The sequence below is a fragment of the Pseudochaenichthys georgianus genome, chromosome 5, assembly GCF_902827115.2.
Source record: "Pseudochaenichthys georgianus chromosome 5, fPseGeo1.2, whole genome shotgun sequence".
Lineage (NCBI taxonomy): Eukaryota > Metazoa > Chordata > Actinopteri > Perciformes > Channichthyidae > Pseudochaenichthys > Pseudochaenichthys georgianus.
Window position 1 is genome coordinate 32536432 of NC_047507.1, and position 26681 is coordinate 32563112.

Consider the following 26681-nt stretch of genomic DNA (forward strand, 5'->3'; position numbering starts at 1 on the left):
ATTTATCTGTATAAATAAAGGTTTGAAATGAAATGAAATGAATACACCAAAGCCCCTTTTCTGTGTAAAATAATGAAAGATTTATTTAAAATGGCTTCAATTTAAAGTGATATATTTGGAACTGATTATTATATACATATATATATATTAGGGCTGTCAAACGATTAAAATGTTTAATCAGATTAATCACAGCTTAAAAATGTATTAATTGTGGTGACACGTCATTGGACATAATTCACCTCTCTTATTGTGTTGCCACACGGACCTTTTAGTGGGAACACCTGTAGAGTTAGCCCTCATTCCTGCTAGCTCGTTAAGCAGAGCAGACGTTGTGTTGACCTCTCTATAACTAAATGGATAATAAAGATTGGAACTCCATTCTGAATACACCGCCTCCGACTCCCTTTTCCTGGCGCTACATAATCATGATTAATCACCATTCGAACTATGTCCAAAATATGCCATTTATTTATGTATATTGTTGTGGGAATGGAAAGATAAATGAAAGCAGGCGGATATATCCATTTAACATACAGTAGGCCTATGTATGTTTATTATAACATTTTTCTGCATGTCAAAATGAAAGACAACCCACACACCTATCAATCATCAAACCGTGGGGTCTTAATTCATTACGTGTTGATTTCTATCAACGGGGGAGTACTTCAGGAAAGTCGACAGAGGGGGGGAGGGGGCGGCGGCTAGTGGAGTACTTCGTGACCACAGAGTGTGAACGTTGTGATCAGCTGTTTTAGCGCAGTTCTCCAGTGATGGGGGGATTCTCCCTCCGCAGCCGGTTGGCGTAGTTTTGGCACAGTTCCGTTGTACAGACCGACGTTAACAGCAGCCCTGCCTATGCACACGGAGACTGACTCTGTCGTCCGGTGATCTAACCGCCTTCTGGAAAAGCTTCACAAGTACGTCGGTACGCAAATGCGCTTTGTGACACAAGTGACGGTACGCATTTCAGATTACGCACATAACCTGCTTACCAGTTATGTGCACCCCTGTACCAGAGCCATATTATTACTATTATATGGCTCTGCCCTGTACTACAGCAAGAGTATTCTCCGTCGGGACTTCCTGCAACAACACCACGCCGTTATCAAAGATGTTCTATTGAGAAGACGATCACTACGTGACAAAAGTTTTCAAAACCGTGGCTACTGAAATCAATCTTACTAACTGCTGTCTGTGCAATTTACTCCGCGCGAGTTGGCAGACTTTATTTTGCTTACTTTAACATCATTTTTCATGGTGGGGCTAAGCCATTTCTTGGTATGGGTGTAGCCTACCCCAGCCATACCCTGGCGCTGCCACTGGTGGCACGTATGGGGCGGGCCATTTTGCACATGCGTTAAATGCGTTAAATATTTTTAACGCAATTAATTCAAAAAATTAATTACCGCCGTTAACGCGATAATTTTGACAGCACTAATATATATATATATATATATATATATATATATATATATTATGTTTCTATCAAACAGATATATATATATATATATATATATATATTATGTTTCTATCAAACAGATATATATATATATATATATTATATATTATGTTTCTATCAAACAGATTCTCACATCAAACGTGTGTTATCAAGACATACAGGTAGAGACAGGGGACTTTAGTTTCTTTACTGTTCACCAAAGGACTGTGACTCCTTTGAAGTTTCCAAAAGTTAACACTCTTACTTAGCCTGCCACAAGCCATTGGCTTTGTGTCTCCTTTTATCAGGTCTCTCTTCGTGAGGAGAAAGAGCTACAGTACACATTGTATGTGGCTATTACTGGGCTACAAAGCAGAAGACAACTTGAGGTAAACAAATAAAAGTCAGTCAAACTGTGTTTTTATAGCCTGACTCGTTATGTGTCCCAGAATCAAGCGCTCAGATATCTGAGATGGATATTTTGTTATTTTTCGATCCAAGGAAGTGCTGGGACCCTGGAATGAAGCATGCTGTGAGCTAAACAAGTATTTGTCCATCAAAGAAGTGCAAAACAAATGAATATTCTCAGCAGTATAGACCAATGTGGCAGTATGTAGGAACTTGGGATGAGAACCGGAAGGTGATCAATTTGAGGTGCTATTCAACAAGACACTGGACCCCATAGTGCGTCCTAGATGCTGTACACATAATAACTGCCCACCAGGTTGAGTCATAGGTTCTGTCCTTCACTTCATTTTCAAGATGCACATTTTTGTTTATCATTCTCAAACTGCAACTGTGCACACTTTGACCAGGTAAGTCTGATTCCATTAGACCATCCAAGCTGCTGTGTTATTATTTAAGCCAGGGTAGAACGAGGGAAAGCTATCCAAGAAAGACATACTGCGGTATATCACACAATGTAAAAACATGCTATGAAGCACAATGGGTATAATTTCATGAGACAAGAGACCTCAATTCATTCCCACATGGACAAATCAGCTCTCATCATATCTTTTTGTTTAAGTCATGGTCACTCCATCTGAATAGCACAAGGGATTACAAATTTAGGAATGACCAAGAGATAACCTTGGGTATTTTACGAGAGTGATTTAAGGGAGTTTCACCAGCGAATAAGAAAAGCACCAAAGTCAATACCAAAGTTAATAACGAAGTGAACCCCGCAATGCAAAGTCTCCCACAGAGAAACGTGTGGCCTGAACTGAGAGCCATGCCCTAAAACCAACGACTGGATGAACTTTATAAAGTACCATGCACACTTTGTGTTACTTGCTAAATAGAGAAGTATACAACCTCAACTCCCAGCTGTACATTCCCAACTCGACATTGAGCTTCCTCTAGCAATACTTTAGTAACGTTTTCGTCAGCATGTTAGTCTAATAGCCTTGCTTGTGTTGAAATATTGTACCCCTGTCCTGCCAACTAAAATAACATAAGTTCCTAATGCTGAGCAGGTAAAAGTGTGAGTGGCAGGCTCGGCTCTGAGTTAGCAATGACTCAGCAGTCTGTCTGTCTGTCCATTCAGAGGCACACTGTAGTCGGGATTGGTCAGGCTTTATTGGAACTACAGGTAAGCTGTCGGACCGAGAATGAGATGTCTTTTTTGAAGCACTAAGCTGCTTTTCAAAAATAATGGCCCTGTCTCAGTCACCTGTACAATTATTCCACTGTGATTCAGAGGTGATGGAGAAAAAAGAAAGGGAAAATGCTGAAGAGCGGGTGAAAAGAAAAGAGGGGGTCTCAGGGACATATAACAAAGAACATTTCACATTCAGACGTCATTAAAAGGTAACAGAGAGGAGAACAGTGAGGAGCCTGAATTCTGATTATGTCACCTGACACTGCCCACTGCAAATGCACTTTAATTTCACAGAGGAAGGAAGAAAAGTGGTCGAGTCGCTCGCACTCAGAGAGAAAGGCAGACGGAGAGATTGCAGTCAGGAAGAGAATAAAGTAAGTGAGATGTCAAATGTCCTTGACATATTGAAAAAGTGGAGCTTTTGTAAAAGGTGTAATTCACGCCCTTTCGCTGTTTGAATATAGCAGAGGCAATTTGCTGAAGACAGAACGGGAGATGAAGTGTGACGAAAATACAACTATTCACTTGGTTGGATTCCATGGCCAACACTCCATGCCCACACAGCCTAAAAAACATGCTAAACGCAGTCTCCGATTCCTCCCTCCTGCTCGCTGACTGACAGCCACAGTGCAGGTGTGGTGCACCGCCAGAATAGAGAACTAGACCCGGGAATGAAGTCGGAGGAGAGACGAGGAGGGCTGAGAGGTACGAGAGTCAAAAAAAAAATGGGAGGGAGAGGGCAGAGGGAGCGAAGCGAGGAGCGAGGCCCGGCTGATTTATGGGAGCAGGTCAGCGCCGAGGCACACATGTGACACTAATGCACAAGGACGGGACAGATGTAGGAGTGAGTGCTGAGTGGCAGCCTGTCATGCACCCATCCTTCAGTTCACCTCAACCCTCCTGAGAGAGAAACAGTCAGACACAGCGTGCTCGGCAAATAGTGAGATGATTTAAAGGAGACGGTTCAGTGTCCCTAAGGGGAGCTTGTTTATTTCATACTGGAGCAACTTGACAATCAGATTGGACTTATTAATATAAGAGATATATTTTAATGGCGCGATTGCTGCCAATAGGAATACGAATTTTGCGTCAATTCATTCTTTTTTTCCCAACGTTTTTTCAACTCGAGCGAGACATTTGAGTGTTGATAGCTACAACGATAGCTTAGCCTGATTGTTACGATCTCCTTTCGCAAAACACGCATTTTAAAAGAGTTTTGCCGGCTCTCTTGCGGACACACTTGCAAAAGCGAAAGTGATTGTATTTTTACAAGCAGTTTCAGTATGTCGTCATTTCGGAATCATTTTGATACGAGTATTACAACTAATTCACGGCAAAATGTTAATGTTGTTGTTGTAGGAATCTACATGTAAATTTGCTCCGCCTCCTCGCCAGCTTGATGCGGCAGTAATACTTAAAGTTGGGGATGTTACTTAAAGAGGTGATAAGAATGCCTGCAAAAATGTAGTGTGGATCAAATACTAAAGATTAGTGCTGCGTACCGGTACGCCGAACCGGTACTGGACTTGTAAAAAGTTTCGGTTCAAGTCCGGTTAAAACCGGAACGTCAGGAACCGGTACTTGGACTCGCAAAAAAACTAGCACTTACGTATATTCTGGTGTCTGTGGTTATTTAAACATTCCCTGATAAACGTGATTCAGTGTCAATAAATGAGTGCTAATCCCAGTGTGCTCAGTGTACAACATCACATGTCATTTCACCTTCGATTCACGGTTTGAAGACGTAGCATTTCCCCACATGCTAATGCTAACCGGAAGTGAAGCATTTTCAGAATAAAAGTATTAAGTAAATAGTGTGAACTTCCGGATTTTCAGAATAAAACTGATTTAAATTAAATAGTGTATTTAATTCAAAATTACGCCATATCAACATTGATTTTAATTTCTAACAGTATGTATGTACATCACTATGTATGTAGTATGTACTGTATAATGTAAACATTATTATTATATTGAACTTTGTAGTAGTTCACTGTAGTTGCTGTCATAAGTCATTTGTAGACTAAGTGGAAAAAAGTGTTTTTTTTACATTTGTACTTTTTAGAGAAATGTAGACACAAGTTGGAAGGGAGCACAATAAACCTGACGAGTTTGAATTTCAGTTGTTTATGAGTTAATTTCAATTGATAATTAGCTCACAATAAGTTCACTTTAGTTACTCGCACAACTTGACACAAGCCATGGGTTCAGGTCCGGACTTATAAGTCCGGACCTGAACCTGAACCTCTGGACTTGAGTCCGGACCTGAACCTGAATGTGAGTCCAGGTACGCAGCACTACTAAAGATAGATAATCCTGAAAATAACAAAAACATGCTATTCCTGGTTATACGTGGGATCAGTTACTGGCTGTTTTTGAGTTGTTTGTGAAAAATGTGAGGTAAAAAGTGACACTCACTCGAAATGCATATTTAGACTGTCATTCCCTAAGTGGTTTTCCTGTTTCTACCCACCCCCACACTTTGACATCCATCTATTTTCTGCCATTCGATGAGTCGCTAACAGGACTTTCAATCATTATTGCTGTGAATGATGCAGGATAATGAGCACGTTTTAAAAATCTGGGTTAACATTTCAAACATGTTCAGAGTGTAATGCCTGGTTGTCACCTTGTTTAAAAACTCTGCTAAACCATAGAATTATAACAAACCTTGCATAAATATGCACTTAACAAGGTTGTTGAGTTTAAATGTATTTTAAGTGCGTGATTTATTCTGAAGTTGATTACCAGAGGGTGTTACTGTAGAAATGAAAAGTTAATGCAGCAACTCACATTAATCCTGTTCAATGTCATTGCACTGAGTAGAGCGGAATTGATAGCCAATAGGGCCTAATGTCAAGCTCAAATATCTACTTAGTCACAGATCTGGGCATTTACTTCTTTAACTTTAACGCATTCTGACAGCCTTGCGTGGCATCAAATAACTGGATTACATCAGAATTAATTAATCAGTATCACTTTTGTTAAAGAGGTCAAGAAAAAAATGGTGTAATAGTATATGGTATAATGGTGTTTCACGATAAAAAAAACCATAAAAAAAAATTCTATATTGAAATATATCTAGGTCAAACAGTATGTGAGTATAAAATACCACACAAAATAAATGGTACCACAGGAGCCGTTCAGCTCCAGCCCTGCTACACCTGATAACTGGCTCAAAGTAGAGGACTGTGGTTATTCTGGGTCGCTTCCAGGTGTGAATGTGTCTACATGTGTGAATGCGAGAAAAGGAGAAAAAAACAACAAGCTGTGCCTGTGGGAAAACAGCGGAGCAGAGGTCGGGGTGGGTTTTAGAACTGCACTGCTGTTCACTCACCATTAGACAACAAAACACACAGATTTAACAGAACTTATGGGAACACTGGCTTCTTGAAAAGTACATTGTTATAAACTAAGGAGAGTGGGGAGAAGGCATGGGCTAGACTAGGTCAAAACCTTGTATACAGTATATGTGCCACATTTTTGAAAACTGCTATACTGTAGGTATCCCACCTTGACCCGACTGCAGTCAACATGCCGTTGTGTCTAATATATGTAATATGTTACGTAAATTCAATAAATTATTGTCAAAAATATTTTTGATAATGTCAAATTCCTAGATAATACATTATAATATGCAGTTTTCTGAAGTGATCTCAGGATTTTTTTAAGGGTACTGAAATAACATATCATACGACATTGTTAAAGAAGATATTTTGTGCTCATGTTCAGGTTGATATGTGTATGTTGTGCCTGTACTATGACATGTTTCGATGCTTTAATGTTCAAAAATCTCTTTATTTTTCTCATACTGCCTGTGCTGCTGCACCTCTTTTCACCCTCTGTCTGAAACCAGACAGACCGGTCACTATGTTACAGACCTAAACAAAGGAGTCTAAAAAGACAAAACCCCAAAAAGCACAAGAGGATCTCTTTATGGTACATTCAAGTCAAATAATTCAGGACCATATCAATTTAATAAATGAACCAATGTAATCATGTATTTTATCCATTTGTTGTTCCGGATCACTCATCTAAAGTGTTTCCATCCAATTTCATTCACTTGCAAGCACACAGAGAGGAAATGGCTTATGTTACTTTGTTAAATAGACCTAGGTTGCATCCCATGCCATTTATGAACCGGCTAACAGCTTTAAATGCTGATTTTAGGAAAAACATAGCCAGATAACTTTCCTGATTCAGCTTCAAGATGTTGGGCATGAAGCACTGGAGAATTTATGTTTGCCTTCAGGGGCAATATTGATGCTCACTCTAGGCTAACTCTGTTCTCTTTACATATATATTGGGGAGCAAGATATAGGAACTTCACTTGGCTCGAGAGGGGCTTCAAGACATCACCAGCAGAAATACTTTTGCGCAGTTTCTTTTATAAAGAGCAATAGCCATTGGGAAAACTCCAATTCGACCCACCAATGATGGTCACTAACACACTCGTTGACTCTCTCTGTGACAGACGTTTGGTTTATAAGGCTGGTCCACGCTTTCCTGCAGCTCAGCCAAAAAAAAGACTATCACACAGATCCTGAAAAGACATTTAGTTGGTTAAACCTTTTAGTTATTTGCCAAAGTTGATATCCCCTCAAATGAAATTCCATTGTAATGGGGGAGAAGGTGAGAGGTGGTTGATATCTATAAATATCTGGACGAATTAAAAGCAAAACTCGAAGGCTGGATACCACAAGAGACAGAAGGAATTTAGTTATCTTCTTCTGTAATTTGGGTAAAGCAAATGCTGCCGTGCACCTAGCCACCACACGGAGAACAATCAGAGCATCCCCTCTGATGTCCAGACACTGAAAGAAGGTCATAAGGACTCTCCAGAGCCTGTTTGCGAGCATGTCTGTTTGGGTAAGATTCTTTGCCAGGATGAACTATGGCGATGGTATGAGATGGTGCCAAATCAGTAACACTGTATGACTGAGGATGTAAGGTCTGCCATTCGCCTTGAAGGCAGCCTGCAAAGCGTCCACAAAAGGGCCCATGAAAAACAGAGGCTGCAGGCTTACAATACTGTCCCTTCATGTGTGCCCTGCGAGTGGGGTTGGAGGATGAAGCAACAAACACATTTGGTTAAACTGTGAAATGTGAACTCTGTATCTATCGCTTGCCAGTATAGCCCCATGTATCTGTGCCTGTGGTTCCTCCAGCAGACGCAGTACAAGGAGGATGTTAATGAACTGCTGGCACACGTAGGCTGGTGCCTTTGAGGCAGCAGTCAGGATTCTCTCCACGTCCTCAGTCTGTTTGCAGTGTGGAGGCTGTGATGTGCTGCCTGACTGCAGAGAGACACTCGCGGACAAACAGGAGGGGACCGGCTCAGCACAGGGGGGCCCTGCTGCGGTCCCACTCTCTCACAAGCAGAGCAGGCTCAGCTCTATGCGGGGGAGTGTGTGTGTGTGTGTGTGTGTGTGTGTGTGTGTGTGTGTGTGTGTGTGTGTGTGTGTGTGTGTGTGTGTGTGTGTGTGTGTGTGTGTGTGTGTGTGTGTGTGTGTGTGTGTGTGTGTGTGTGTGTGTGTGTGTGTGTGTGTGTGTGTGTGTGTGTGTGTGTGTGTGTGTGTGTGTGTGTGTGTGTGTGTGTGTGTGTGATGGAGACAGAGCCGGTCTGCTCACTGCTTTACCCTGCAATATGCCACTGCTGCACCCTGGGTAGTGTCAATGGTTTGGGCACCCACTGTGCCACCTGTCACGAGGCTCAGTGCCGGTCCACCCACCGGACACCCAGGCCCAGTCTCAATTAGATTGCTATCACACAACCAGGATAGGCTCTTTTTCGCAACAGGAGATGACTCTCTCTCAGCTGACATTGTTACATGTGACCTCTTTTACAAAAACTCCATCTGCAGGTAGGATTTCAGCACTCACCATTATTCAAGTTTTAAATACAAATGTACAGTTTGGATGTTGTAGGGGTGGGAATTCTTCTTGTCAGTGTCGTTGCTAATGACATTATCACAAGAACTCAGCAAATAGGGAACCCCTTGAAGGGAATTTGGGGACTCTCCTGTGAGCGTGACATCTGGCTCCACCAAACATCTGAGTAAGCAGATTGGCCCTGCAGGCCTGGTGTGACAGCCGACGAGGACGCTGGGAGATGTGGGAGAAGCTCTGCTGCTCAAGCTGTCACTTTAGCTTGGCTTGGCACAGTTACATTCTCCCTGGCTCTGAAGCATTAGGCCCACTCCTCTGACTGCCGCTGCCCTGCCGGCACCCAGCCAAGTCTTTCATGGGTGAGGTCCATCATCACTCTCCCTCTTTTCTTTCTTTCTCTCTCCTTCTACTGCTCAGTCTCTCTCAGCAGGGCTCTGGCTTGTCTATCGCAATCGTTATCTTTTTGTCTTCCCCTGGCTCTTTTTTTTATCCCGTCCCCAACAGAAGCCAGGAGATGGGATCCATTATAATCGGACATTATTTGCTTTTCCCAGTTCCTGTGCAGTACTCTGAGCTACTCATATGCTCTCTCCTTGCCATCTTTGTTCTTCTCTAAGTAGGCGTTCAGTCGTTCAGTCGTCACTCCTCTCAACAGGATCCACTTGGGCGTGTTTAGACAACCACTTAAAAGATCCTCAGTACGACAAGGTAACTTGCTATGGCTTACATAAATGCTCGGCTGAACAAAGACTCAGGAAGAAGACACTTTTGCATTGTGGGAAAGCCACTTAAAAGCCATGAATATGTACATAAAAAGTCAACTGTTTAGGGTACTAACCTTCAGTATGTACGCATAGTTTACACCTGTGGATAAACTCTCAAATTCTAATATAAAGGAAACCCAAGTATATGCGGGGAACAGGAGAGCTATTAAGTGTAGGAACATGTACTGAATATCTGACTTCTTCTCGCACAGCCACTGTAAACATGATAATAATATGGCTCTTAGTTGAGCAATTGAGAAACACTTATAGCCAAACAATACGTTTCCCTCAGTGCACACACTGTGAGCCTTCAAACTCTGAAATGTTAGCATTACAATAATTGCTTGAAAATGATTCAGTTGGTTGTGATTTGATTACTGGTTAAGGTTGCACCAATGTTAATAAACCACTGCCAGGTGATACAGACATACTGTATCTAAGAGGTTGAGAAATCACAACAGAACCGGCCAGCTAACCAATCAGAGCAGACTGGGCTCTGGTTTCAGACAGAGGGTGAAAAGAGGTGCTGCAGCACAGGCAGTGTGAGAAAATAAAGAGCTTTTTGAACATGACAGCATGTAAACATGTCACAGGAGACACAAATAGAAACATGAACCTGAAAATGAGCATAATATGTCATGATATAACAATCACCACATTCTTAGTCAGCATGTTTTCTCTACTTAGGATGAGCATAATAGGGCCACTTTGAAGAGTTTGAGTTGGCCTTAAAACCCAAGAATCTAGTGCAGAGAGTTGCACTTTGAGTTGTCCTGGCTTTTTCATTTTTACAGTGCATATATATTTGAAATTTCACTCACTTGTCTGGCCTGCCGGGTACCTGCAGGCGTAAGCGACATTTGTTAGCGCTCTGGATCTGTTCCTCTTTGATGCGAATAAGCCTCTGGAGAGCCAGACACCAGTCCTGTGCCACGGTGGTGTTCAGGTTCTTTGAAAGGAGAAACACACACAGTTCAAACTCGTTTCTCAGCTGGAGTAGGTCCAAACGCACATATCTTTAACAACCACCAGTCCACTCACTTCAAACCGCATTACATTATCTGACGCTACACAGTTGTGGCATTGTTATCCCCCTCAAATGTAATGCTACATTTAACACGAGCATCCATTCTACAGTCAAACATTGTCCCTCAAGTCAAAACAGAATCAAATCCATTTCCTAAAGTCAATGAGCTGTGCAGAAGTATTTTTCTTCCCCTGGACAATATTATTACTGGTGGAAAGTGAAAATCAGACATGTATTGCCAGGCTAATATCACTCCTCCTGAGGACGTCGTGCTCGTTAAACGCGGGGAGGCAAAGGTGCCACCATTAGCCTGAGAGGCTCTTTGGTGATTGCTGGAGTATTCCTCCCTGGCTGTTGTGTAGTGTGCTGTACGGTTAATGTGTTAGTGGCAGACTACTGGGAAATGTCCTGATTGTAACTCCACAGGAGGGGCGCTGCCGCTTTTTCTCTCAACAAAGCAAATCTGACTTTGTATATCAGAGGGAACATCTCATACCCTCCATCGTTGCCCTGTTGATGAGGAGATAGATGGGAGACTTCATGTTTTGGGAGATTGAAGATACAAAATGAATATTTGGTTCAATCTTTAAACATCTAGACTCCTTTTGCAATTATTTTGCACTGGATCCAGCATTTTAAATGAGCTGTTTCTTCTTTTGTGTTGTCTTTGATGCCTCTGTGCTCTTAGGGCAGATTCACTTTTATAAAGTCAGCCACAGTTGACCTAATACATTCCATATTTCATGTATTATACATACATACCGTATATATTCATGTATCAGACAATATTTAGAAACTGGTTTTTAAATCATTTGTGATACTAAAGGCAGTTGTTGGATGAAACGATCTTTGTTTTAAGTGTTTCATTTCAATGAAAGAAAGAAAACACGAGAGCGAGGTTGTGTAATGGTGTCGTCAAATTGGAACAAACCATGAATTTAGCATTTTTTCCTACAGAGTCAGTTGGACTGAGCGAACCTGTGCCTATCTTACCTAAGGCTTTGGGTAAGATTTCAGATGAACTTCGTGAAGCAACACGTACCTGGTACGTCCCCTGCAGCGTGCCCACCAGCAGGGTGACCTCCTCCACCACAGAGAGGTCATGCTGCAGCTCCTGCAGCTCCTGGTAGAGCCGCGGAGGGCCAAGGATCGCTTTACCTAAGAAGTGGGCAACGCACAAAACCTTAGAGTTTAATCCAATATACTGAATATTAAAATGCAAAATAAAAAGTACACTTAGTGTCAAAATATAATAAAAAATACCACAGAAATGTCAGAGCTCAAGGACACCAGTGGTGTTGCTCTGTTATATAAATGTTTTTATTTGTTGTTTAATTCATTTTGCATGTCCTGTATTAATAATGATAATAATAATAATAATAAACATTATTTATATAGCACCTTTCTAAAGAGAGATATATATATAAAACAGAACACCAAAGACAAATAATTAAACAACTTCATTTAAAGAAACAAAGTACAGAGTAAACCAAACAGAAAATAATGAAACTTAAATAAAATCACATAAAGGCATTTCTAAAAAGCTACGTTTCTAAAGGTGAATACAAGTGTATCCGTGACAGCAAAGGCTCTGCCTCTGTGCATGTTGCATTTCAATTATTTTTATAAACATTCTTGTATTTTATTTCATATAATGTTTTTTCTGTTCATGTGCCTTTTGGCTAACTCTGGCGAGTTTTAGTGCAATGTGTATTCATGTTTCTGTTAAATAAACGATCTAATGAAATGGGGTGATGTCTTCAAATTGATGATTTTAAATGAATAACTAATACACAGCAATAAACAAACTTACTGGAATGCTGATTACATGTAGCTTTCTAGTTTACTGTGTTGGAGCTATACATTGATTCATGGTATTTTATAGTTAAACAATGACTATGAGATAGTCAATGACTTTCCATTCAAATTAATTTAATTAAATGTTTGGCTAATCATTTAAAAGATCACCATTATATACTATAATCATACAGTACATGGTATTGTAGCAACTGGTGTGATGTTGGCATGTGATGCACTGTACAATATGTCCAAAGTTAAATGCTCTCCACACTCAGAGAAAACAATGACAGTTTCTGAGAACTGGTGGGAGTGCAGAAAGAAAGAGTTGCTTTTACAGACACTCCAGTGACACTAACAAAAGATGTGCAGATGGATCGATTCATTATTTGTTGAACTACACGGAATGAATTTATGAGCAAAGAAAAGTCAGATGGTGAAACTGTTATTTGGAACTATGATGCCCTTTTGCTGGCCAGAAAGAATGCAGGTGTCTCATTAGACGCAAAATGCAGCATCGATTTGAGTCGCGCTCTCTTTAAAGTCTCCCTCTCCGACTGCTGCGAATCGATAGCTGTGTCTCCTCCTGTCTGCCGTCCTCCGTCCCTACTCCCCTGGCCCACATCTTCCCCAGCAGCAGGCCCCATGAAAAACGTCTAATTAAATTCTGCAGGTAGATTTAGTTCCCGAGCTGTCCTGCACTGTCACCACTGTCACGTAATAAAGTAGCAGAAGAGCTGAGCGGGTAGGCGGGCTTAGTGAGGCATGCTCCTCCGAGGGGAGCAGCTGTCTTTTGTGCGTCCACGTGCATAAATGAAGTGAGAGTAAAGCCGTGAGAGGGAGAAATAGATAGTGGTGGGTTCGCATTGTTCATTTAAGAAGCTCTTTTGTTGCTTTTGGGGGTTTAATGGGATCGTTATTACGCGCCGCCGGTGACATCTGTCATGTGTGCAAGGGAAATCAATAGGTGAGACATCTGAATACAAAAGGCTTTGCTGCGAGCTGCAAGAACAATGTCTTCCTGTCCTCTCAAGAGGGATTGTACGGACAGGTTCGTCGAGTCCTCCGGGGCCTGCTGTTGGCTACGGCCCCAGAGGTGAATGTGCTGAGTTGTAATCCAGCGTAATCCCGTTGGTGATGCAGGATATGGTTTTCACACTCAGACATGACTATCCATATCGGGCGCCAGGCACGTAGCTCGCCAGTGTGGACGGCCGGAGCCCAGAGGGGTCCAGCCCCGCTTTCTCTGGAATAAGTCAGCGGCGGAGAAGATGTGCCAGTGGTGCTCGCCAGTGGATTTAAAGACAATGCAGCTTCTACACCTGCATCCAAACCCTCATCTCATCCACAGCCAAAGTAAATAGGTAAACTGCATGTATACAGCGCTTTGTCCCGTCTTTGCGACCCTCAAAGGGATTAACATATACAAGTCAGCATTTATCCATTCACAACCATTCATCCTGATGGCATGACTCACACACTGCTTGCCATGCCATCAGGAGAAACTTCGGGTTACTTAACTTGCCCAAGGAAACTTTGACATGGTGACTGCAGGGGTTGGGATAGAATTGCTACAAGACACTGGCATTGGCCTACCGTGCTGTGAAGTAATCTAGTCCTTCCTTCATCAAGGACATGGTTAAATCACACGGGCACTTTGCTCTGAATCGGCCAATCAGCTCGCTACTCCCTTCGTGTTGGACCAAAGTGACCCTCAACAAGATCATGACTTGTTGCTATCCTTTTTCCAGAATAGTGAAACAAGCTTCCCATTGACATTAGGACAGCAAAAAGTCTACACATCCACCTTGTGTCTTGGCAAATAAACACAACTCAGAAAAAAACTATTGAAACTAATGCACCAGCAATTACAATGTTTGTTTGTGGTTAATTCACCCTTTGTAAGTTGCTTTGGCTAAAAGCATCAGAAATGAAATGTACTGAACCAACACACGTCTGATAAGACCATTATCTTCTTCATACAAAGCCAGCCCCAGGTACACATCTGACAGAAAATAAACTGCACATCCGACAGCATGTCCAAAGAGAAGCGATAAGGGAGATGTAATTGGAGGAGAATGAAGGTAAGTCAGTGTGAGCGTAAACTGGCACACCGCTTTAAAGAAAAGATGAACAAAGGGACAAGAGAGACATAGGCATAGACAAAAGAGTGTCAGAATGAGAAAGACAGGCCTGTATTTCCCTAAAGGCTGGCTTTATTCAATACAAGAAGGACAGAGGGGCTGCAGAAGATGAAAAATGACACCATTTTGAGCCTCGCCGAGGGAGCAAAGGATTTCGACGCCCCACTGAATGACATAACAGAGGTAACTATAAATAGAAGGGACGGTCTGTCTGGATGAACATTTAGGGAAGGGTCCCACAGATGTTCAGGGAGGTTGTTTGGATAGACGTGATTAAAGTGACCGCAATGTGTTGAAAAGGTATTAAAAAAAACATGCATCAGAGTCCAGCATGCACTGAAGGGTATAACATGTCCTAATATACTCAGGCGCTGAAAAGGCTATACTCATGCTTGCCAGTTGTGCGGCATCACTGTCACATACTAAAAAGACAATCTACTCAGCTTTGAGAGGTTACTCATTTTAGTTTTATCGAATTTGCTTTGAAACGTATTAACAGCCTAGCTGCAGAGTCTCTTTCCAGATATATCCAAAGACAAGACAGTAACAGAATAACTAGTAGCATGGGGAATAGCAATATTTACAATTTTGACAATACACTTGACTGCTGTTAAATCACTGAAGCCCTCGACATGAAGGGTCAAACCAGCCTCTGTTATCTGAGGAGGTTGAGGTCCCTCAGCATCCGCCGCACAGTGCTGAGGATGTGCTATGGGTCTGTGGTGGTCAGTGCTGTCCTGGTGCTTGGGAAGCAGACGCCAACAGCCTCAACAAAGTGATCCACAGGGCCAGTGATGTTGTGTGGGGGGGAGCTGGACTGTCTGACGGCTGTGTCAGTAAAGAGGATGCTGCAGGGTACGGAACATGTTGTCTGCCACCCACGCCATGAGACGCTGGTCAGACACAGAGTAGCTTCAGTAAATGACTCAATCCACCAAGATGCACCACAGAGAGCCGCATGAAGTCCTTCCTGTCTGTGGCCATCAGACTGTTTACTTCCTTGGAGTGTCAAGCACTTAACTCCTTATGTTTCTATAATATGTGTATCTTTTTATGTTATCTTTATTGGACATATTACTTTCATTACTTATGTGTATATCTAATGTTTCTTTTATTTTCCTAAAGTCTTTTTGATTCTGAGTTTAAGCTAACAGCAACAAAATATGTACATATTTTTAGCAGATTTACTCTGAATTAAGAAAATGTTTAGTGGTATGTAATGCTTTCAAATGTACATTTAATTCAGATTCATGAAATGTATGTAAATGTGTATTTTCACTACACCAAAACTGAAGCTTAACTACTGACAACAATTGAACAATTGTTGAAAATTAGCAATATTTATAAACTCTCTATGTGTCAGTTTCCTGCTTTATTTTTGGAACTGTGTTGAATTGCAATGCAAAAAAACTATCATGAATAAATAAATAAATAACTAGACGCAGGTAGAGAGAAAGATAGACTGCTGCATTTAGCGCTAACCCTGATCCCAAAACCTTGCAGCAAAGTTGTGAGTTTACAAGTATACGCTAGCTGAAAGTTAAAAAGCCAAACTTAATCCGGAGAGAATCTGAAACAGCTCCCATAACAGTGGCTTGCTGAGCATGACACCGGTAGCTAAAGAAAGCAACCGTTCATATTTGAGTCATGGCTCTGCAACTTAAAAAAAACAGCCTGTACCATCCTGATAAGGCTTCTGTATCTCTCTTCTCCCATGGCACATTTATCAGGGATCTCAAGCTCTGTATACACCAGAGTTTAGGGAGGGTTGGTGGGAGAACTAGTGTTTTCAACCATTGATTCATATCTACTGTTACTGGCTCTCTAATTGGGCCTGGAAAGGGAGGGAATAATCTCTGCAGATTGATGACTCCGCTCTGGATGTGTTTGTGGTCTATCAGAGAGTGAAATGAGACTGCGGGGATGCTGCGGCGAGGGGGATCTCCACCCCCGCATCGCTCTCCAAGATAAAACACCCAAGGCAGATTGGAACAAGAGACCGTCATCACTATCCTCCTCACAAACACATCCTCAATCAGAGTGACAAGCAACACGGACGCATCTCCAGCCCCTCCGTAGAGAACAGATTAGCCTTGCTGAGTCAGAGTGAGGGGCCGGGACTAAAAGTCGGTCCAAGTGATGAGATTAAAAGGATGACACATTTGGGGGGGGGGGTAGGGTGACCAGGTGCCAACGAGCCACATGTGGGACAAAGATGTGTTTGTGCGGGACAATGCGGGACATGTTACTGCAATGATAAGAGCTAGTTAAGATGTAATTATAATGTCTACTGAAACTGTTAGCTTATACATATTGATAACACTGCTTTTCTTAGGTTTAATTGTTTACACAAACTATGCAGAATTAAATATATTTGGTTTGAATGGAAATGTTTTCCAACAAACTATCATACATATATTTCTGTATTCTTTAGCAAGAGTCTGGTAAAATGACTGGAGCTAGCTTCCTACCACAGACTGCTGACCTGTGTGACTGAGTGCTGCACAGAGTGGTAGACGGTCATTATTTTCGCTGCACTATTTCTTAATGCTTTTATTTTCTTTCATTTTTGTAAAGCACCTTGAATCACCTTGTGTTGGAAGGTGCTAAATAAATAAACTTGCCTTGCCTTGCTGCTACCTCATCTGTTCAGTAATCCTTTTTAGGTTTCAGGAGGAATATATCCATAGATCGATATTTTCTTCCGAGCCTGGCGTTTCTTCTGAGTTTCGCGTAACGTCTCTTCAAAACGTATTCGCTCCATGCGCAATTGAAAAGAATTCTGGCAAATCTCACAAAAACTCTCTAGGAATCACACCCATGATTACATACAAACCCGTATTCCAATGAAGTTGGGTAAAACGTAAATAAAAACAGAATACAATGACTTGCAAATCTTTTTGCACCTAAATGCAATTGAATACAGTCCAGAGACAAGATATGTAATGTTCAAACTGATAAACTTTAGGTTTATCTACGTCTTTTTCAGGGACGTCCAGACCCTGGACTGATGAGCAACGGGAAGAATGGGAGAGAATTCCACCTACAAAGCTTCAACAATTACTGTCCTCCGTTCCCAAACGCTTATTGAGTGTTGTTAAAAGGAAAGGTGATGACATGCCCCTGTCCCAGCTGTTTTGGATCGGGTTGCAGGCATCACATTCAGAATGAGCGAATCGAGAATCACACTGACCCGAACCCACCCCCATAACATTATGTATAACATACACATCATGCGAACAATATGTCGTTCTTTTTAATATTTTGAATCCTGCACTACCCTTGAACATGTTGCACATTTCTGCTCCACACTATTTTTTTATTTTATTTGCACAGCTCTCCACTTTGAATATAATAATTGTAATATTTTTACGGTACTCAGTTTCTCAAATATGTATGTTTTGTGTAAATATTGTCCTTATTTTTTATTTATTACAACAGTCTTAAATTGTTTTTTAAAAATATGTTATAAGAGTACTATTTGTTGCTACGTATTCCTCTTTCTGTGTCTTTGTATGCACCTTGATACTAGGGATGGGAACGATTCATCGAATATTCGAAATTATTCAGGTTTTTTTCCCACATTTATTTATTTTTTTATAGGATATGTACATTTCGGTTAACCTTTTTTTTGGGGGTTGAATATTCGAATATACATTTGCTTTCAAATTCATTCCCATCCCTACTTGGTACCAAAGCAAAGTCCTCTTACTTAATAAAACGGATACTAATAGTTTTTTTACCTGAAGTGCAGGCTCCACCTGGACGCTTGGCCCCGCTCTGCTGGAAGAAGGTGTCTTTGCTTTGAGAGCCCTCCTGCCCCACCTCCACCACCTGCACCTGCTGCAGGGGGGCGCTCCACTTCATGGTGTACTTGGGCCCCACTGGGACCAAGCTGCTGATATCTGGGGGCCCCCTGGTGGAGATAAATACAAATTAGAGAAGGGAGTTTAGAAAGAAAACAACTTGAGGGACTCTCCCCTCCCGATCCCGCGACGAGAAATGTCAGGAAGAGGAATCTGGAGTGAGAATCAGAATCAGTGCGATCAAGCCATGTTCCCTGCCAAAACTGTACCCCCGGCTGTGAGGAGGAGTTCATTGCTATTCATGTATTCCAGTAATCATGCAGACAATCAACATTGTGATCGGTTTGTCAAGATCCTGGAGGGCAGACAAAGTCAACTTCGGGACACTTGAGTTGAATGAGACGTAGAGTGATAATTACTTTGAAGGCTGAACAAGAGGGCTTTAAGCGACATCCCTGACAGGAGCTTTTCCTGTTTACTTCTTGGCCAAGAGAGTTGGAGAGAGATGTGATCAATGGTGCTGTTACAGAAGATAAATTGGAAGGAAACCCAAAAATATTTTATGTCAGTAATCCAAGACTCCTGTAGCTGTCGTTAGGCATTCTACCATTTGTTTAAAGCTGATAAGGCTCCTGCGAGTACAGATAGTGCTCGAATGCGCTAGCAGCTATTTCTCTCTCCTGTGCAAAAACCTAGGGTGTCACTTTAGAGCCCTGCACCACCTAATAGCTATTTATCCTAACTGTGCAGTTTAGCAGACTCTCATTTCCTAACGTACACACAACTTCATGCTGGAGCTGCGCATTATGAATGCATTAGCAGAGCATCTTTGAACACATTGAGGGCATTTAGCTCGTCTTGTTCTACATGAGGGACTTACTTGACATTTATGTTGGCGCAGATGAGCACATCATCAAAGAGGAAGACCTTTCTCTCCTTCGACTTCAGGACGTGTCCCCGCTCGCCGTACACAGTCTCGATGAGCGTCTCACAAAGGACCAGTGACCCCTGCTCAGAGTTCAGTTGCTAAAAAGGGACACAGCAATCAGATCAGAGTCGGAGGAGACAGCGCCACAAAGAGCCAGTCCTCCAGAGTTCAGCGTGTGGAGGACACAGTCAGCCTCGGAGGAAGCGGCGTCTCATCAGGGATTAGTGACACTTTCATGCCGCTGAAGGTCATTTTAATGTGCGTACGTACACACACACATAACTAGTGTCAGCAAACTTAGTCGAAGCAAGCATGCAGTATCTTTGAGCTGCACACATGTGGTGAAAGGGGCGTAAAGACGTACTTTAAGGATGCAACAGATGCTGCCAGACTGTTTTTTTGTCCTAAATACTTTTAACACGTGCTTTAGATCATTCTGTCTTTTTCTCTGCACCACGCTATCCCCTATACGACCACCACAGTCCAACCTGGTTTAGCGGTTGAGCACGGGGACACACAATCCTTTCCACCACAATGAGGAAACTACACATGGATAGACACGCATGAACAGTTTGCTGCATGCACACCTTAACACTCACACGCACACACTTGATGGATCCGTAACAGACGCAGCTTCTGCTACAGTATGTTGGCACACGCTGTGCTTTCCAGTCATCCATATGTTTGGCAAAGAGAGATAGCAACAGAAAGCTTTCTTTTATCACTTGGTCCAGCTTCTTTTATGACTGGCTAAATGTTATGCACACTGCTTCAATCTAAGGCAGGCTCATCAAAGACTATACTGAAAGCAGCGGGTTAAGTCCAAATATGGAGGTCACATCCTGATACTTTGATGTTTGTGTTTGTTCAAAAGGCACACATTTCTTAGCAAATAATGATTCTGTCTGCTGTGTCCGATCCACAACCTGCAGTGCAGTAACTCATGTGACCACATTTTAAAGAGGGAGGATGTCCTATCCGCAGGCAATCTGTAGCTGCGGCTCGGATTGCACACAAAATCAGTCATTAGTCCGAGTACGAGTGCCGTTTGATGGCCACAAAGCGAACAGCTCCCTGAAGAGGTGGGCTGCAATAAGAATACACCCTTAAAGTCTTCAAGCGTCAATAGGCACAGAGGGCATTGCACATGTGTGTGTGTGGGAGTGTGTGTGAAACCAATCCTCACTCACACTGTTATCTGTCCTATTCTGCCAACTTAGATACTTTGAGACAAAGAATGAATATTTCATTGGATGCTTATGGGGGCAATAGAGGAGGCCGTTTGCTATTGGAATTCTGTTGTGTCACCGCGGCAAATGGAATTCTGTGTGGAGTGGAGGAGATTTGGCCGAATCAGCTCATCTCGGAGTCCTGGAAAGCAACGGCTGATAGAGAGAAATAAAGAGAGGGGAAAAGTTTCGAGAGAGGGAGAGGAAGAGCGAGGAAGATGTGGTAACGCTCGAGAACGAGAGAGGAAGAGCGTATAAGTGGAGGGAGAAAGTGAGCAAAGGGAGTGCAAGAGGGGAAAGTGGAGAGAGGAGGAAAGAGCGACAGGGTGAAAGAGATAGCTCTCTTACAGTTTCCAATTAAATGTCTCATTTACCCGCTAATTCTTCTTATTCAGAGCAGCATTTGTTCAGATTTGCAGCGGCAGGAATGTAATTTCAGTTTGGTAATGGAGAAGCAACGCCTCCGCCATTGCAGTTGGTACTGTTTAGGAACAGTGTTGGGTGTAACGCGTTACAAAAGTAACGGAGTTACAGTAATATATTACTTTTTGCTGTAACGAAGTAATGTAACGCATTACTAATGAAATGTGGGTAATATATTACCCGTTACAATGCTCAGTAACGCAGTTACAACACATTTTAACCCGAAATTAAATGGTGTTTTGTTTTGTAACAATGTACTAACATAGCGAGACATTCCGACACCAGACAAATTGTGCGGGTAGATTAGTAAACCTGGTGTTTACTCTTCAGGCTTCGCGCCGGGATCTTCGGGGCAGTTGAATGTTCAAAAAAGAGAACGGAGCGAAAAATACCAACAACAAATTGTGTCAGGTGCGCGTGACCTGCTCCGCTGCGCGTGCATCATTTCCAAAGTGCTTCCACAGCAGTGACACACATCTGTGGATAATCATTTATACGAAAATGGTTAAAGCAACCATCACTAAACGCCAGCAACACTGCGTCTACTGCAGACCGTAGCAACGGGTCAGATGGGGACATCACGTTACCCTCCGCTGTGGACACTAGCTGACTCCCGCCTGACTCGCCGCCCTCAACCCCGGAGCAGCACTCTTCATCGCCCGAAACACCGCCGCCCCTCTGCGGCCCGCGGGTGCCAGGATACCACGGCAAAACAGAGCCTGCCCAGGTATATCTAAACAAGTACCCGCCTGTACAGTGGGGTTAGGTGGTCATTTCGCAGCTCGTGGTATACAAATAGACAATGGCTAGAATATGTGAAAATAGTGCCATATTCTGCCATGCCTGTAGAAATGTTGGGTCAAAAATAATGCACACAATAGAACAGATGCCTTCACCACGAATGGCTACAAAAAGATCTCATATCCCAAGCTTATCAACAAGCTGATGTTGCAGCTGAAATGATCTCCAGGTCACAAAGTCAACCTGATGATGTGATACCAGTTCTCAAGCACAGTAAATGTTCTCTTCCCAGAGTATATGATGGGACCAAGGTGATGTTTAGTAGGCTACATGGTTTTAATAATACTTTTGCTTTTCAATGTTTGCCATTTCAAACCATGAGCTGGTTCAAATAATATTTGCCTTGATTTACAATATGTTCTCATTTGTTTTATCAGTAGGCTACAGCTTTGAAGCTTTTGTGCTTTTCTTTGTCATAGTCCACTTTGGACTGTATGAGATATTTCAGGATTGCACTTTTAACTCACTTGAAATGTTCTCACTTGCTTGGTTTCAAAACATAACAAATGCCATAATCTGTTCATTGGGGACCATCAATGCTATTTCTCATTGCTGTTGCCGGCCACTATTGCTCATGTAAACCTACTACTGCTGCGCCCCCTGTAACCTCAGAGGCACCCTGAGTCATTTTGTTCTGGAGCCGGGCCTGCACACGGCCACATGCTAAACACACTACAGAGCCCATTCCGTGTCCTGTTAGTGTTTACTTACTTAATACAAGTTGTCAGTAGCCTTAAAGAGCCTGTGACACGGTTTTCCCCCATCATCCAAACCCATCAATTTGAGTACATATTGTCCCCTTGAAAACCGTTACTGAACTGATTTTGGATATTTGTACTTTGATAACCATTAATCTGCCTTCAATGTTGACAATTTTCTGGATCTTCTCGCGGATTCTTCAAGTCCCGCCAAATGATGGGTGACGTCATTGCGGGCACAGCGCTCCAGCTGCACCGTCCAGGATCCCAGCATCTGCATGTAAACCTTTATATATATACAGTCAGATGTAAACGCACGACGGCGCACACAACAGCAAGCTCAGACAGCGATGACAGGTTAATGTTGAACGTGTCTGAGAGCTCATATGAGGCTGAAGGATCGGTTTATGTTGTATCTTCTAAGTTTAAGAATGAGGTGCGTCAATATGGGCGATCATATGGTCATGTAGCCAGTGGTGGACTGGGACTAAAAATCATCCCGGGACTCTCGACCGGCCCACTTCGGTACCGAGCTGTCAACGGGGGGAGCGGGGGATGTAAAATACAAATATAATGTATAATGTCTGTGTCTTTGACATTAGCGCTGCTAGCCACCTGTGCCCTGTACTACGAAGCCAGTTCAACAGACCCTGGATATGTTTGAGTAACAAACAAAGTAACAACAACAAACTAACAAACGAGATCTCGCTAAGCGGTCCTACGACGCTGGTTATCAACTCGGTAAATCAAGCCAGGGTTTCTCTCTCCAGCTGAGAGCGCGTTCACGTCTAAGACACGAGTGGATCTGACTTTAATTACATTTGTCTCGAGTGTTTCGTCAACATAATGTGTTAAATAATACTTCTGCATACAGTCTGTGACACTGTGAGTGTTGCACGGCCAGATGAGGCTGGAGAAGCTGACTCAGATAAGGAAATATATGATATATTATGATATTATCTGATCGATGATCTGATTGATGATGTAATATGAATGATAAGTGCGACACGTCGGCGTCTTCTCTGCATACGGCAGTTTAAACTGTATTTCCTTTATCCTGTAATATGACTTGAGAGATTTAAACTCCGCACACTGAGTGGATCTCTTTTCTATAGACGCCGGAGGCGGACAGCGTCAGGTAAAAGAAGTTATTTAGCCTTCTCAAACCTGAGCCTCACGCGCCGCCTATGGGGGATGTGCTAGTTACTTATCCGACCGGCCCACTTCGGTACCGGCCCATCGGGATTCGTCCCGATGGCCAGTCCGCCACTGCATCCACAGTCCGCCACTGCACCCAGCCCACGTAAACTGTCAACGGGGGGAGCCTCGCTGCGGGGAAACGGTGGACCTAGTGTCCCGATCGGAGTGGGAATAATAATAATAATCCGTGCATTTTATCCATTAATTTCCCCGACATTGTGGTAAAAAACCACACGTTTAATCCACGTTGTTGGTGTACTACAACTACAAAAAGCATCGGTTTGTTTTCTCATCAGTAAATGCAGACCGGCTCAAACAAACGATTTTTAATCATCATCCTCACTCATCATTTAATGTATCATATGTTCGCCGAATTGACATGAAAGCACTAATAAATGTAGTTTCATCCACTTGAGTTTATAACCACAAAAATAATCGATTTGTTTTTATATCACATCCGATGGGAGGAAATTCAGCAGCTCTCACTCCCGATTTGTAATCCTAATGTAATCATCATCTTCACCACGATCATGTATATTTATGTCGCCGAATTGACATGAAAGCACTGACAAATATGAATATACTGTAGTCAACTTCATTAAAACGTTATTAACGTGCCTAAACTCAGTAATTCACCATTTCTACGCATGACACAACACACTTTGTCCGTGTTTGGCTCTCGAAGCGTTCCCGCATTGACGTCACTTCCGGCTTCCCCCAAAACTTCAAAATGAGTGAAGGAATTTCCCCGCGATGTTCGAAATTATTGATATTTAACGAAACGGTATCGCTTTTTCTTTTTTAAACTGACGGTTCGAGATTACTAGTAGCCCAATATTTCATTGCACAACAGTTGTTGGGATGGTGTCACAGGCTCTTTAAGGGCCTACACAGTTGTTATGCTATACCACATTGCCCTTCACTGGATGTATAATGAGCTGCACTAAACTACATTTCAGCATTTAAAATACCTAGCCATTCTTTTGCGGTTATTTTGGTGAAAGTAACTAAAAAGTAACTAAAGTAGTGTAACTCATTACATTTCAGAGACAGTAATTTTGTAATGTAACTTATTACTTTCAAAAGAGAGTAATAAGTAATATGTAATATATTACTTTTTGGAAGTAACTTGCCCAACACTGTTTAGGAATGATAATGGGCATCATTTCTGGGAGATAATTTCTCTAAATAAAAATACCACACTAGATTAATGTGCGGGAAAGTGATATAAGCGATTGCTATACTAGTTAAATGTATAGGTGTTTGGCTCACGGTGATAACAACCAGAGGGCTCACACTCACAGTCCATTTGATTGGGGCATACGTGCGAGTGTGTACGTGCACAAGGGAGTGTGTGTCCAGTCACCTTACTGAGCAGGCGATCACTGACGCTGCGGGCTAGTTGTTGAGTCTCTGCAATCTGGTCGGCGACTCGTTTCTGTTCATTCAGCTTCTCCGCCAGCATCTCCAGCTCTGTGAGAGCGAGCTGCAGGGGCAGGCGGTCCACGTGGCCCTTCGGAGTGTTCTTCAGCATGTCCTGGGAAAAGGTCACAGGGAAAGTTTTAAGTTAAGCCACTGCAAGTTCAAAATAAAAATCAGTGTCTGTGTGTTGTTACTGCAATATACTGAACTGTGACAAAATCAGGTGTTCAAGTAAAAAGTGTTTTCATTGCCTTGCAAGTAGTAACTAAGTACATTTACCAATAATATAAACTATACTTGTACTTTACTTGAGTATTTCTATCTTATGCTACTTTGTACTTCTATTCCATTGCATTACAATTCAGAGGTAAATCGTGTACTTTTACTCCACCACATATATATATATATATATATATTGTACATTTAGTTACTTTAGAGATTTGGACCACCTGGAGTAAATTCCCTGCAGTTTACAAAGTCATTAAAACTAGCTGCACCAGCTTTGATAACACTTCAATGCATCAATAATTATAATCAGAACATGTCATAGATATTATTCTGGAATGGACCAGTCTGCATAATGAGTACTTTAACTTGTGGTACTTTAAGTATATTTTGACGCAAATACTTTTGTAATTTTAATAGAGTATCAATTTGAATGCTAGACTTTTACTTGTAACCGATAATTCCTACACTCTGGTACTTCTACTTCTACTCAAGTACAAGATCTGAATTCTTCTCCCACCTCTGATGCCGTGAAAAATTGAATTGAGGAAATGTTTTGACTTTTTTGGAAGTTTGCAAAGTCAACCCACTTTGATTAGAATGTTCAATATCTTTCCAAACTTTGCCAAAGTCAAATACTCAGAGGATCTAACTGTACAACACACTTTCTTTCCAGTGTTTCTGTTGTCTGTCTAAAGCTCGTTGTATTGCAACTTCTACCCTTTGTGAGCAGTGTTGGCTAAAACAAACTAAGTCTAAGCGTAGTCTTTGCGGCTCGCATGTCTATATTTGACCCGGTGAAAGCCTGCTGTTGTGTCGATATGCATCTCAGAGGCACCTCAGTGCTTTAAGCGCTGATTCCCTGTAATGTATGATTTAATATACACTTCCTATTTTGGAGTAGTGAATTTAGGGCTGGGAAGAAAACGCCTGATTCGCATTCATAACTTATCTTTTGAATTCATGGATAATCAATGCCTACTGAGGGATGAAATGAGCTTCTGCAGATCCAGCGAGTGAAGCTCAAACCAAATCTTTGCTCAGAATGGAAAATGCAGGGGTCGGGATGTAAAGCCTGCAATATGAAAAACTGATGTGCCTAGCTACTTGTTTAGCCCTTGCTAACCCCGGTGTAAAAGTATGTGCAACTTTGTGAAATTTGGAAAAGTTAAAATGTGTCACCTCGCAGCTGTATTAGTGTATCAGCTGCTGTATCTTTATTCCGCCTCATTTCTCATGTTGAGGGTGCTTGCTAATTCAAGTTGCCCTATTCTGCTCAATTTCAGGTTT

General features: G+C 42.2%; 1 protein-coding gene across 5 annotated transcripts in view; it reads right to left on the reverse strand.

The window, feature by feature from the left end:
- The window catches only part of LOC117446604 (rho guanine nucleotide exchange factor 10-like protein), a 207477-nt gene that overhangs the window by 123208 nt on the left and 57588 nt on the right, over positions 1 to 26681 (reverse strand). For all 5 annotated transcript variants that reach the window (XM_034082896.1, XM_034082894.1, XM_034082895.1 and 2 more), the window contains 5 exons: positions 25111 to 25281; positions 19346 to 19491; positions 18403 to 18575; positions 11761 to 11876; positions 10513 to 10640 (listed from right to left, as the gene is read on the reverse strand). In XM_034082896.1, the coding sequence (XP_033938787.1) occupies positions 10513 to 10640; positions 11761 to 11876; positions 18403 to 18575; positions 19346 to 19491; positions 25111 to 25281 (734 nt within the window). The remainder of the gene's footprint in view (positions 1 to 10512; positions 10641 to 11760; positions 11877 to 18402; positions 18576 to 19345; positions 19492 to 25110; positions 25282 to 26681) is intronic.